The following is a 14442-nucleotide window of genomic DNA, read 5'->3' as shown; positions in this document are numbered from 1 at the left end:
TTTTTTAAAGCGACACACAACAAGAAAGCAAAACGGGATTGTTGGAGATCAGATATATAGGAAGGATCCCGATAGTACAGAAGAACACCACATTCATATTACTATACAGCAGTACAGGTCCAAGCGTTGGATCAAATCAATGAGAAATATATATATACTGGGATACGTACAGTATACAGCCACACACACACACACACACACACACACACACACACACACACACACACACACACACACACACACACACACACACACACACACACACACACACACACACACACACACACACACACACACACACACACAATACAGAGGAGTAGGAGGAAGCAGGTTTAAGCCCAAGTCATCTGTCAAAACCGTCTCTCCTCTTTCTCAATCCGTCACGCTCGCCAAAACGTTAATGCTTTTCACGAGAACCTCTCAAGAGAATCTGGTCGACTTAATATGAAGTCTTTAGTGCATATCTGTTATACCGTGAACACACACGTCTCGGAGACTAGCCTGCCCTCTGAAAATATACAGAAACACAATGTATACAGGTTGATATGTGGTTAAAGAACACGTTGAGCATAACAGCCCAAAACACAGATGCTGATGGAAGAGAGAGAGACAGAGACACCATCATTTGTGGTCTCAAGGAGACAACAACAACCTGTGCGATGTACATTCATGACAGATAAAATAGATGTTGTACTGTACAGATACAGATATTCAGTAACTGTGAGTTCTGGCCCAGCCTGATACAGAGGCGCATGAAGACGTTGTATAACAGGCTAGAAAATCTGTAGAGCAAGGTGATTTCTGATCAATGCTGAGTGACATGACAGTTGGCCATTTTGGCTCCTGCAGTGCACTCCACCCTATACTGAATAAGCAGTGAGGTGTAGAAACTGGGTTCCATTTTGGCTCCTGCAATGCACTCCACCCTATACTGAATAAGCAGTGAGGTGTAGAAACTGGGTTCCATTTTGGCTCCTGCAGTGCACTCCACCCTATACTGAATAAGCAGTGAGGTGTAGAAACTGGGTTCCATTTTGGCTCCTGCAGTGCACTCCACCCTATACTGAATAAGCAGTGAGGTGTAGAAACTGGGTTCCATTTTGGCTCCTGCAGGGCACTCCACCCTATACTGAATAAGCAGTGAGGTGTAGAAACTGGATCCATTTTGGCTCCTGCAGTGCACTCCACCCTATACTGAATAAGCAGTGAGGTGTAGAAACTGGGTTCCATTTTGGCTCCTGCAATGCACTCCACCCTATACTGAATAAGCAGTGAGGTGTAGAAACTGGGTTCCATTTTGGCTCCTGCAGTGCACTCCACCCTATACTGAATAAGCAGTGAGGAGTGGAAACTGGGTTTCTGTTTGAATGACAGGGACTAGGCTACTGCTGCTTACATGCAGCCTAGTATAACGATGGATGTGTATGTGTCTGTAGCCCTACCGTGTCATAACAGTGAACGTGACACACCGCTGAGTGTAGGGAATGTGGTCATATCCTAGAATGCTGATCATATAGAATAAGAATCTCGGTGACAATCTAACTGTATGGCCGTAGGTAGACATGTTCAACATTACACAGGAGCTGACACCATTTGAGCGCATAGATAGATATATATATATATTGAAATACATTGACATTAACTATATAGACCCAGGGCAGTCCAACCCTGTTCCTGGAGAGAGACCCTCCTGTAGGTTTTAACTCCAACCCTGTTCCTGGAGAGAGACCCTCCTGTAGGTTTTAACTCCAACCCTGTTCCTGGAGAGAGACCCTCCTGTAGGTTTTCACTCCAACCCTGTTACTGGAGAGATACCCTCCTGTAGGTTAACTCCAACCCTGTTCCTGGAGAGCTACCCTCCTGTAGGTTTTAACTCCAACCCTGTTACTGGAGAGAGACCCTCCTGTAGGTTTTAACTCCAACCCTGTTCCTGGAGAGAGACCCTCCTGTAGGTTTTCACTCCAACCCTGTTACTGGAGAGATACCCTCCTGTAGGTTTTAACTCCAACCCTGTTCCTGGAGAGAGACCCTCCTGTAGGTTTTAACTCCAACCCTGTTCCTGGAGAGAGACCCTCCTGTAGGTTTTCACTCCAACCCTGTTCCTGGAGATAAACCTCCTGTAGGTTTTAACTCCAACCCTGTTCCTGGAGAGCTACCCTCCTGTAGGTTTTAACTCCAACCCTGTTACTGGAGATAAACCTACTGTAGGTTTTAACTCCAACCCTGTTCCTGGAGAGAGACCCTCCTGTAGGTTTTAACTCCAACCCTCATATAGTGCACCTGATTCTAATAATTAGCAGGTTGAAAATCTGAATCAGGTTGGTTACAACTGGGGTTGGAGTTAAAACCTACAGGAGGGTCTCTCTCCAGGAACAGGTTGGTTACAACTGGGGTTGGAGTTAAAACCTACAGGAGGGTCTCTCTCCAGGAACAGAGTTGGAGTTAAAACCTACAGGAGGTTTATCTCTCCAGGAACAGGGTTGGAGTTTAAACCTACAGGAGGTTTATCTCTCCAGGAACAGGGTTGGAGTTTAAACCTACAGGAGGTTTATCTCTCCAGGAACAGGGTTGGAGTTTAAACCTACAGGAGGTTTATCTCTCCAGGAACAGGGTTGGAGTTAAAACCAACAGGAGGTTTATCTCTCCAGGAACAGGGTTGGAGTTAAAACCAACAGGAGGTTTATCTCTCCAGGAACAGGGTTGGAGTTAAAACCTACAGGAGGTTTATCTCTCCAGGAACAGGGTTGGAGTTTAAACCTACAGGAGGTTTATCTCTCCAGGAACAGGGTTGGAGTTTAAACCTACAGGAGTTTTATCTCTCCAGGAACAGGGTTGGAGTTAAAACCTACAGGAGGTTTATCTCTCCAGGAACAGGGTTGGAGTTTAAACCTACAGGAGGTTTATCTCTCCAGGAACAGGGTTGGACAGCCCTGATATAGACCCAGGAACATGTCTCCTGCCATAACGAAATAAACAAGACCAGGAGAAACACACATATTCACATAATGACATGTGATGTGTGAACAACATCGGCAACAGAGATGTTATGGAACAGCAGTGGTACATGAATATTCAGGAGTGGGAGTGGTCTAAATGGGTTAAATACCTGACTCTTTATACAAACCATACACACATTCACATTTCCCATAGATCTACACTCCTCTAGATAGGTCGTCCCTGTCCTACATAGGACACGTTTCCTCTGTGGTGGATCATAGATTGCCGGGTCACTCCTATCTCTCAGTGAAGTCCTTGGGGAAAGGGAGGTTGTTTGTGGCTCGGGCTGGGAGCGGGGGCTGGCTGCTTCCTGGGACCACCCTGGCTGGGATCGGAGGGGGCCGGGAGAGGAATGTGGAGGTCAAGGTGGTGGAGCCAGTGGCCCAGTGTGGGTCAGAGTCGAAACCAGAGCAGGAAAACTGAGTCTGGGTGAGAGATGGGGGGGAGATGGAAGCAGTTGGGGCTGCTGGTGGAGCCTTGGCTGGGACGGGGAGGACTGAATCATCATCGAAGGTCACCCACAGCTGGGCCCGGGGGGAGGAGGGGGCTGGGGGCGGGACAACAGGGGGTAGGGGTGGAGGAGGGAGGGGACAGGGGGAGGGCAGGGGTGGAGGAGGGAGGAGACAGGGGGAGGGCAGGGGTGGAGGAGGGAGGAGACAGGGGGAGGGCAGGGGCTGGAAGAAGAGGGCGAGAGAGAGGAAGAGCCAGGGGGAGCATAGGGGCAGGGAGAGAGGGAGCAGTCAGGAGAGGGAGCGCTGGAGCAGGGATGAGGGGGGTCATCGATGGGCCAAGCAGGGACATTGTCCGGTGGAGCGATGGAGGGGGTGCAGGTGCCCCTGGCGTCATGTTGGGGGCAAAAGCTGGGAATGGGGCTGGGGTAGGGGCGAGGGGCTGGGTGAAGGCAGACATGGTCCTGTCGAGACCAGGCCTTGAGGCCTTCTGCTGGGCAAGGAAGTCAGGTGTCAGGGAGCGCCTCTGACCCTGCTGCACCAGAGGACCAGTGAAGGGGTTGGTGCTGTTGGGACGGGCCGGGACCGGATCACTCAGGAAGGGGTTGGGAGAGCCCCGCTGCAGGGCCTCCTGTGACCTACTTCGAGATGGGACCGGGGGAGGGGGAGGAGAGACCGGGTGAGGGAAGGGGGGAGGGTGGAGGAAGAGGAGTCGTCGAAGCCCTGCAGGGTGGACAGAGGGGTGGAGTGGAGGGATGAAGGGAGGGTAGGAGCTGAGTGTAAGGAGGAGTTCCTGGTCAGTGATTGGGTGTTGAGCCAAGAGGCGGAGAGGTCAGAGGTGAGTGTGTCAAAGGGTTCGGGCTTCCATTGTGCTTCTCTTTGGATTCCATTCACTCCATTGATCTAGAGGGGAGGAAATGACACCGGAGTCACCAAATCAGAGCCAAGGTTGGGAAAAAGCTGAGCCAATGGCAGATTATTTTGATGTAATGAGGAAATAAGTAAATGGAATGTAATCGTAGAGTGACGTTTCAGCAGTAAGAGCTCTCTTGTTATAACATGCAACAAGTCTACTTTAATAACCCACGACTACACTTAACCAGCGACTATATTCCACACAAAGTACTAGCATACCTAACCAGTAAAGGACTGACCAGGTGACCGTTGGCTGCATTGCCATTGGACGACACATTATATATAAAACACGACACATCAGGAAGTCATTCCATGTCAACACAGGAAGTGGTCCATTTCAACGTGTTGATCAAAGGCAGCAGCACATATATGTAAAGGAACGTCGATGTGTTGAAGGAAGTTCAACACAAATTCGGGGGTAGATTACCAGGCTAGTCGTGGCACATATGTAAAGCAACGTCGATGCATTGAAGGAAGGTCAACACAAATTTGGGGGTAGATTACCAGGCTCGACGTGGCACATATGTAAAGGAACGTCGATGCATTGAAGGAAGGTCAACACAAATTCGGGGGTAGATTACCAGGCTAGACGTGGCCGACATGCATTGATTGAACTGGACGAGACAAAACATCCCGTTATTTTTTAAGGTCAGATGTGTGGATTGTCATGCTGGCCACGTAAAAAACAACAACAACAACAACAACAGTTTAAACAACAACAACCCTTTTTACCAGTTGATGAACATAAAAACCCACTGTTATTAGACTTGTGATGGGCTAGGAGACACAATCAAATAAACACCTACAGATGGATCAAGGCAGAAATCAACTAAAACATGAAGCAGGTGACTAATGTATGGAGTAGGGAGACTCAAATCACACCCTATTCCCTAGTTAGTACACTACTTTAGACAAGAGACTACTGTACTATCTAGGGATAAAGGTCCAAAGTAGTGTACTAAGGATTAGGGTCCAAAGTAGTGTACCATCTAGGGATTAGGGTGTGATTTGAGACTTGGGTCATACACTGGACTAGAGGACTCAGTGACAGAGGTGCTATGGAGAGAAACAAGGAGGAGTTTAATATAGAGGAGGCAATGGTATACCTGTCACCCAGAGGGCTGCTCCGGCTTGGAGAGAGAGGGAGAGGGAGAGAGAGAGATGGAGAGAGAAGAACACTTACACACCTATATAACTGTAGCAAAGCTGTGTAAGGGACAGAGAAAGGAGAGAATGAGAAAAAGCCAGAGAGAGATAAAGCCAGAGAGAGATAAAGCCAGAGAGAGATAAAGACAGAGAGAGATAAAGACAGAGAGAGATAAAGACAGAGAGATAAAGAGTAGCCAATTGTTTTGTGCATGTACCATCTACTTGTTATTTCCCTCATCTCATGTGTTCCTGTAACATTATACCATGACATACAGTAGCTAACAAACTAGACATCTCCTTTATCCACATTTTATTGTGTTACAAAGTGGGATTAAAAGAGATTAAATTGTGATTATTTTGTCAACGATGTAAACAAAATATTCTAAATGTCAAATTGGAAGATTCTTTTATGAATATATGTTTGGCTTTTTTGTTTTAGGTTATTGTCCTACTGAAAGGTGCATTAAAGGAAGCAGTTACTTGGATCTGCATAAGGGTTTGAATTTAGGCCAGTGTCTTCCTTGGCCGTGTTTTGTTGCAGTATTTAGTGCCTTGTTGAATGTTTAGGAATATTTGCATTCTTCTTTTCACTCTGTCATTATTGTGGAGTCACTACAATGATGTTGATCCATCCTCAGTTCTCTCCCATCACAGCCATTAAACTCTGTAGCTGTTTTAAAATCACCAACGGCCTCACGGTAACCTCCCTAAGCAGTTTCCTTCCTCTCCGGCAGCTCAGTTCAGAAGGACGACTCTACCTGGGATGCGTCTGGGTGGTTTTAATACATCATCCACAGCATCATTATTGACTTCTGATTTGTTATTGTTACCCATCCACCAATCACTGCCCTTCTTTATGAGGCTTTCAAAAAAGCTCTCTGGTCTTTGTACTTTAATCTGTGCTTGAAATTCAATACTTGACTGAGGGACCTTACAGATGTTGAATGTTTGGTGGACGGGGTGAAGGGGTAGTCAATAAAAACACCATGTCAACGCCTATTTATCCACACAGAGTGAGTCCATATAGCTTATTATATGATTTGTTAAGCCTAGTTTTACTTCTGAACTAATCAAGGCCTTTAACAAAGGAGCTGAATATTTATACAACGACTAGATTGGAGTCATTACATTCTAATTAAAAAGGTGCAATATGTAGAAACTTCCGAATGTCCGTTTGTGACAAAACAAGTTATGCGTAGAGTGTAGAGAATCACGTAGAGAATCATGTAGAGAATCATGTAGAGAATCACATAGAGAATCATGTAGAGAATCTCGTAGAGAATCATGTAGAGAATCACGTAGAGAATCACGTAGAGAATCACGTAGAGAATAACGTAGAGAATCACGTAGAGAATCATGTAGAGAATCACGTAGAGAATCACGTAGAGAATCACGTAGAGAATCATGTAGAGAATCATGTAGAGAATCATTGTATCATCTAAGCCGCTGTGAAATATCTTTCCAAAAACCCCAAAATATTATATTTTCAGCTGTTTGTAGCTGGGGTACAAAACAGTAAGTAAAAAAAACGCAAAAAACAAAAGTTAAGAACGGGAAGCAGAGAAATAGCGCACGTAAAACAGAGTTTTCCCTATAGCCTGGTTCCTCTCTAGGTTTCTTCCTAGGTTCTGGCCTTTCTAGGGAGTTTTTCCTAGCCACCGTGCTTCTACACCTGCATTGCTTGCTGTTTGGGGTTTTAGGCTGGGTTTCTGTACAGCACTTTGAGATATCGGCTGATCTAAGAAGGGCTATATAAATACATTTGATTTGATCTTCATCCAAGTCACAACAACAGACAAACAAACAAGTCTTTTCTTTTAACTTTTTCAAGCCACTGTAGAACAGATCTACCACTTCTTAGACTGGTTTTCAATGGGAATGACAGCTCTATTACTCACATTTCTATGTGAATTTTGTCGGATCGCCCAAAAAGTGACATATTGCAGTGTTGGTTGGTATTAACCTCTATGTTGTCATGGTAACTATATACAGAGTGTTGATATTAACCTCTATGTTGTCATGGTAACTATATACAGAGTGTTGGTATTAACCACTATGTAGTCATGGTAACTGTATACAGAGTGTTGGTATTAATCTCTATGTTGTCATGGTAACTGTATACAGAGTGTTGGTATTAACATGTATGTTGTCATGGTAACTGTATACAGTGTTGGTATTAACCACTATGTAGTCATGGTAACTGTATACCGAGTGTTGGTATTAATCTCTACGTTGTCATGGTAACTGTATACAGAGTGTTGGTTTGTACTAACCTGGGTTGCAGGGGCATTCTCTGTAGTGGTGGTCTCAGGGGGCAGGACATGAGAGGAACGGGAGCGGGGAGGGGGCTTGGGGGAGGACAGCCCCTGGGGGGCCACAGCCCCGGTAGCCCCTAGCCCTGCTCCGGCCTGTGTGGGCAGCATTGGAGCAGCCATTTGGGGCTGCATGGGAGCCTGCATGGGTGGCTGGGCTGGAGGGGCAGACTGGGGCTGCATGGGAGCCTGCATGGGTGGCTGCATTGGGGCAGCCATGGTTGGTTGCATGGTTGGTTGCATGGGAGCCTGCATGGGAGGCTGGGCTGGAGAGGCAGACTGGGCCTGCATGGGAGCCTGCATGGGTGGCTGGGCTGGAGGGGCAGACTGGGCCTGCATGGGAGCCTGCATGGGAGCCTGCATGGGAGGCTGGGCTGGAGAGGCAGACTGGGGCTGCATTGTTGGCTGCATCGGGGAGGGGACATGTCTCACTGGAGGGGGTCCGGAAGGAGGGGGGCCTGCAAGACAATGTTACAGAAGACTTAGACAGAGAGACAGTCTTCACATTAGCCTAGTGGTTTAGAGCCTAGTGGTTTAGAGCCTAGTGGTTTAGAGCCTAGTGGTTTAGAGCCTAGTGGTTTAGAGCCTAGTGGTTTAGAGCCTAGTGGTTTAGAGCGTTGGACTAGTAACCGAAAGGTTGCAAGTTCAAATCCCCGAGCTGACAAGGTACAAATCTGTCGTTCTGCCCCCCGAACAGGGCAGTTAACCCACTGTTCCTAGGCCGTCATTGAAAATAAGAATTTGTTCTTAACTGACTTGCCTAGTTAAATAAAGATAAAATATAAATATTCTTCATAAAGAATGAATAGGTAGTCCAAGTCAGATTACCCCTTTAAACAGTCAACAGCAGCATTTCCCAATTTGGGTTTCCTGGTTAACTTCTGGGAACAGCATGGGGAGTACATATTGTTGTTGTTCTTGCTCTAAACAGATGATTTAAATAATCAAATCTTGATGGCGAGTTGATGAGGGTCCCCAGGACCGAGTTTGCGGGAACGCTGGTTTACAGTGTGACATCTGGACTTCTCAAATCACAGTCTAGGAAGATTTAAAATAAAAAACAAATACTATGTGAAGCCAGGTGTGGCTGATAGTGTGAGGGCTCCAGGCTGCGTCTCACCCAGGGGCAGGTCGGTGGGTTTAGGCTGGGCGTCAGGGCCAGGTCTGGGTGCTCCAGGGTGAGTGTCTGGGGTGGGCCGTGGAGCCCCCGGTGCCTCTGGGGTGGGTCTGGGAGCACCTGGGTGGGCAGGACGCGCCTGGGGGGTCACACTGATCACCCCAGCCCTCTGAGGCATGTTCTGGAGGGAGAGAGAGAAATAAAGGATGTGGGGAGAGGGAGAAGGAAGAGAGAGAGAGAGAGAGAGAGAGAGAGAGAGAGAGAGAGAGAGAGGGAGAGAGAGAGAGGGAGATTGGGAGAGAGAGAGATTGGGAGAGAGAGAGATTGGGAGAGAGAGAGAGATTGGGAGAGAGAGAGAGAGAGATTGGGAGAGAGAGAGAGAGAGATTGGGAGAGAGAGAGAGATTGGGAGAGAGAGAGAGAGAGATTGGGAGAGAAAGAGAGAGATTGGGAGAGAGAAAGAGGGAGATTGGGAGAGAGAAAGAGGGAGATTGGGAAAGAGGGAGATTGGGAGAGAGAGAGGGAGATTGGGAGAGAGAGAGGGAGATTGGGAGAGAGAGAGGGAGAGAGAGAGAGGGAGATTGGGAGAGAGAGAGGGAGATTGGGAGAGAGGGAGATTGGGAGAGAGAGAGATTGGGAGAGAGAGAGGGAGATTGAGAGAGAGAGAGGGAGATTGGGAGAGAGAGAGGGAGAGAGATATTGGGAGAGAGAGAGATTGGGAGAGAGAGAGAGATTGGGAGAGAGAGAGAGATTGGGAGAGAGAGAGATTGGGAGAGAGAGAGAGAGAGATATTGGGAGAGAAAGACCGGTAGAGACAGAAAGAGAAGTTCACAGTCCATCTAAACGTGGTATCTTCAGAGCGTATTCAATCTGCTTGGACAGACGTATTATTGATCTTTAACACTCACCGGTCTGGGCAGGCCTCCAGGACCTGATTGGACACGACCTGGAACAGAGACATATGATTGACAACCAGAACAACCAATGGCTGAAGGTAAATGGTAAAATGCCCACTATTGGATTTCTGTCAATGACATGACTGAAGCAGTATGCAACTTTTGATGTTTTTTTACATGTTATTTTTACAACTTTTTTTTGTGTGACTGTGTGTACGTGCTGATGATTTACAAACCAATTTCCCCTCGGGGATCAAACACTTATTTCTTATCTTAAGCTATGATAAGGACTCACTAGCATAGCAACATGTGTGGAGATAATATGTAAATCATTTATCTATCTTCTGTCTGTAAACTTCTGGTGTCAGCACCACTTCCCCATGTATGTAATCATTAGCCAAACAGTTGCAAAGCATTCCCGTTGCAACTTTAAAACAAGAGTTTCTATTGGACAAAAAAATATACCTTCCCTGTTCAGTTTGCTTTTGTTAAGAAACGTTTTTGCAACAGAATCGGTACAATGAATTACACCCCTGGTCCCTGTAAATGAAACTCTGTAAACAAAAGTGATTCTGATTCGCTAACCAAACAACAAGATGATGTGTCAACAAAGAGACACAACCGAGACATTTTCAAATATGGACCTCGAAGCCAGTTCCACTGCTTTTCTTTCATATTTTTTATTCTTTATTCTTTTCATTTTAAATTCTTTCCCCCCTCTAAATCAGGGACCAATTTTAGACCTGGGACATCAGGAGAGGGTCTAATGAATTATTAGGTATAACAGAAAAGAAAAACAAAACAGAAAAGCAGCAGTTGTCCTGTCTTCGTAGTGTAGAGTTGAATATCCTCGTTCTAGAACATTCAATAATATAGAAGGGACTTCCTGGATGCTTCTATAGGAGACGCCCAGTGCTTGACTTGGACTGAAATAGGTGCCGATACTCATTTTGGATGCCAGTACTGTTTATATTCAGGTGCAGGAATTACACAATACATTTGAGGTAATATTCTATGAGCTGTGTAAGAATTAGAGCAGTAGAAACATTGAGGTGCTGGTTACGCAGCTCCGGTGACCTCCGGTGAACTCCTGCTCAAGTCAAGCACTGGCGATGCCATGATCACATGGGTAGCCCATTCATACATTATTTACCTTCACTGCCCCTTCTGGCCATCGCTGGTCAAGACAAGTGAAACATTACATAGAATTTTAGTCACTTAAAAGACTCTTGTCCAGAGAGACTTACAGACATATTCAGTACATGCATCTCCAGATAGCTAGGTGGACCAGTCATAGTCAGTACATTCATCTCCAGATAGCTAGGTGGACCAGTCATATTCAGTACTTTCATCTCCAGATAGCTAGGTGGACCAGTCATAGTCAGTACATTCATCTCCAGATAGCTAGGTGGACCAGTCATAGTCAGTACATTCATCTCCAGATAGCTAGGTGGACCAGTCATAGTCAGTACATTCATCTACAGATAGCTAGGTGGACCAGTCATAGTCAGTACATTCATCTTCAGATAGCTAGGTGGACCAGTCATAGTCAGTACATTCATCTCCAGATAGCTAGGTGGACCAGTCATAGTCAGTACATTCATCTTCAGATAGCTAGGTGGACCAGTCATAGTCAGTACATTCATCTTCAGATAGCTAGGTGGACCAGTCATAGTCAGGACATTCATCTCCAGATAGCTAGGTGGACCAGTCATAGTCAGTACATTCATCTCCAGATAGCTAGGTGGACCAGTCATAGTCAGGACATTCATCTACAGATAGCTAGGTGGACCAGTCATAGTCAGTACATTCATCTTCAGATAGCTAGGTGGACCAGTCATAGCTAGGTGAACCAGTCATAGTCAGTACATTCATCTCCAGATAGCTAGGTGGACCAGTCATAGTCAGTACATTCATCTACAGATAGCTAGGTGGACCAGTCATAGTCAGTACATTCATCTTCAGATAGCTAGGTGGACCAGTCATAGTCAGTACATTCATCTCCAGATAGCTTGGTGGACCAGTCATAGTCAGTACATTCATCTCAAGATAGCTAGGTGGACCAGTCATAGTCAGGACATTCATCTCCAGATAGCTAGGTGGACCAGTCATAGTCAGTACATTCATCTCCAGATAGCTAGGTGGACCAGTCATAGTCAGTACATTCATCTCCAGATAGCTAGGTGGACCAGTCATAGTCAGTACATTCATCTACAGATAGCTAGGTGGACCAGTCATAGTCAGGACATTCATCTACAGATAGCTAGGTGGACCAGTCATAGTCAGGACATTCATCTTCAGATAGCTAGGTGGACCAGTCATAGTCAGCACATTCATCTCCAGATAGCTAGGTGGACCAGTCATAGTCAGGACATTCATCTACAGATAGCTAGGTGGACCAGTCATAGTCAGTACATTCATCTTCAGATAGCTAGGTGGACCAGTCATAGTCAGTACATTCATCTCCAGATAGCTAGGTGGACCAGTCATAGTCAGTACATTCATCTCCAGATAGCTAGGTGGACCAGTCATAGTCAGTACATTCATCTACAGATAGCTAGGTGGACCAGTCATAGTCAGTACATTCATCTCCTTTCTGTTACCACTATTATATAGCCATGCTATAAGGCAGTGTTTTTGGCCTAGCACCCCAGGACCGGCCCCCCTCCTCGGGGTCCCCAGGACCAGCCCCCCTCCTCGGGGTCCCCAGGACCAGCCCCCTCCCCTCGGGGTCCCCAGGACCAGCCCCCCCTCCCCTCGGGGTCCCCAGGACCAGACCCCTTCCTCGGGTCCCCAGGACCAGCCCCCCTCTTCGGGTCCCCAGGACCAGCATTGAGAAAGTAGGTGTTGTTATAACAGTCTCATCACTACTCACCTGAGGCAGGTCTAGCGAGCGCAGGGCTTTTTTGTCCTTCGCCGGCAGAAGCAGCACAAAGGAAACCAGACTTTAACATTAGGTTACTTTTCATTACAAACCACTGTGTTACCTACCTACCGGTTCACCCTACCGTTACGACCTACCGCTTCGCCCTACCGCTTCGCCCTACCGCTACCGGTTCACCCTACCGTTACGACCTACCGCTTTGCCCTACCGTTTCAACCTACCGTTACGCCCTACCGTTTCAACCTATCGTTTCAACCTATCGTTTCAACCTACCGTTTCAACCGTTCCACCCTACCGTTTCAACCGTTTCACCCTACCGTTTCAACCGTTTCACCCTACCGGTTCTCCCTACCGTTTCGCTCTACCGTTTCAGCCTACCGTTTCAATCTACCGTTTCGCCCTACCGTTTCAATCTACCGTTTCGCCCTACCGTTTCAACCTACCGTTTCACCCTAGTTTCAACATACCGTTTCGCCCTACCGTTTCAACCTACCGTTTCAACCGTTTCGCCCTACCGTTTCGCCCTACCGTTTCGCCCTACCGTTTCGCCCTACCGTTTCGCCCTAGTTTCAACATACCGGTTCAACCTAGTTTCAACCTACCGTTTCAACCGTTTCGCTCTACCGTTTCGCCCTACCGTTTCGCCCTACCGTTTCGCCCTACCGTTTCGCCCTACCGTTTCGCCCTAGTTTCAACATAACGGTTCAACCTAGTTTCAACATACCGTTTCAACCTACCATTACGCCCTACCGTTTCAACCTACCGTTTCGCCCTAGTTTCAACATACCGGTTCAACCTAGTTTCAACATACCGTTTCAACCTACCATTACGCCCTACCGTTTCAACCTACCGTTACGCCCTACCGTTACGCCCTACCGTTTCGCCCTACCGTTTCAACATACCGTTTCAACATACCGTTTCAACCTACCGTTTCAACATACCGGTTCAACCTAGTTTCACCCTACCGTTTCTACCTACCATTACGCCCTACCGTTACGCCCTACCGTTTCAACCTACCATTACGCCCTACCGTTTCAACCTACCATTACGCCCTACCGTTACGCCCTACCGTTTCACCCTACCGGTTCGCCCTACCGGTTCACCCTACCGGTTCACCCTACCGGTTCAACAACCGTTTCAACTACCGTTACACCCTACCGTTACACCCTAGTTTCAACATACCGGTTCAACCTAGTTACGCCCTACCGTTTCAACCTACCATTACGCCCTACAGTTTCAACCTACCATTACACCCTACCGTTTCAACCTACTGTTTCAACCTACCATTACGCCCTACCGTTTCGCCCTACCGTTTCAACCTACCGTTACGCCCTACCGTTTCAACCTACCATTACGCCCTACCGTTTCAACCTACTGTTTCAACCTACCGTTATGCCCTACCGTTTCAACCTACCGTTACACCCTACAGTTTCAACCGTTTCACCCTACCGGTTCGCCCTACCGTTTCAACCTACCGTTTCAACCTATCGTTTCAACCTATCGTTTCAACCTACCGTTTCAACCGTTTCACCCTACCGTTTCAACCGTTTCACCCTACTGGTTCTCCCTACCGTTTCACTCTACCGTTTCAGCCTACCGTTTCAATCTACCGTTTCGCCCTACCGTTTCAACCTACCGTTTCACCCTAGTTTCAACATACCGTTTCGCCCTACCGTTTCAACCTACCGTTTCACCCTAGTTTCAACATACCGGTTCAACCTATC

At 47.0% G+C, this 14442-nt stretch overlaps 1 protein-coding gene across 14 annotated transcripts in view; it reads right to left on the bottom strand.

The window, feature by feature from the left end:
* synj1 (synaptojanin 1) overlaps window positions 1-14442 on the bottom strand; it is a 131051-nt gene that overhangs the window by 30793 nt on the left and 85816 nt on the right. For 8 of the 14 annotated variants that reach the window (XM_046317536.1, XM_046317524.1, XM_046317528.1 and 5 more), the window contains 5 exons: window positions 12710-12745; window positions 10988-11011; window positions 9847-9884; window positions 8943-9120; window positions 7784-8280 (listed from right to left, as the gene is read on the bottom strand). In XM_046317536.1, coding sequence (XP_046173492.1) covers window positions 7784-8280; window positions 8943-9120; window positions 9847-9884; window positions 10988-11011; window positions 12710-12745 — 773 coding nt within the window. The remainder of the gene's footprint in view (window positions 1-7783; window positions 8281-8942; window positions 9121-9846; window positions 9885-10987; window positions 11012-12709; window positions 12746-14442) is intronic. The other 6 variants (XM_046317523.1, XM_046317527.1, XM_046317529.1 and 3 more) reach the window with 3 other exon arrangements.

Source organism: Oncorhynchus gorbuscha, linkage group LG20 (genome assembly GCF_021184085.1).
Source record: "Oncorhynchus gorbuscha isolate QuinsamMale2020 ecotype Even-year linkage group LG20, OgorEven_v1.0, whole genome shotgun sequence".
In the NCBI taxonomy this organism is placed as follows: Eukaryota; Metazoa; Chordata; class Actinopteri; order Salmoniformes; family Salmonidae; genus Oncorhynchus; species Oncorhynchus gorbuscha.
This window is presented reverse-complemented; position numbering and strand designations above follow the sequence as displayed.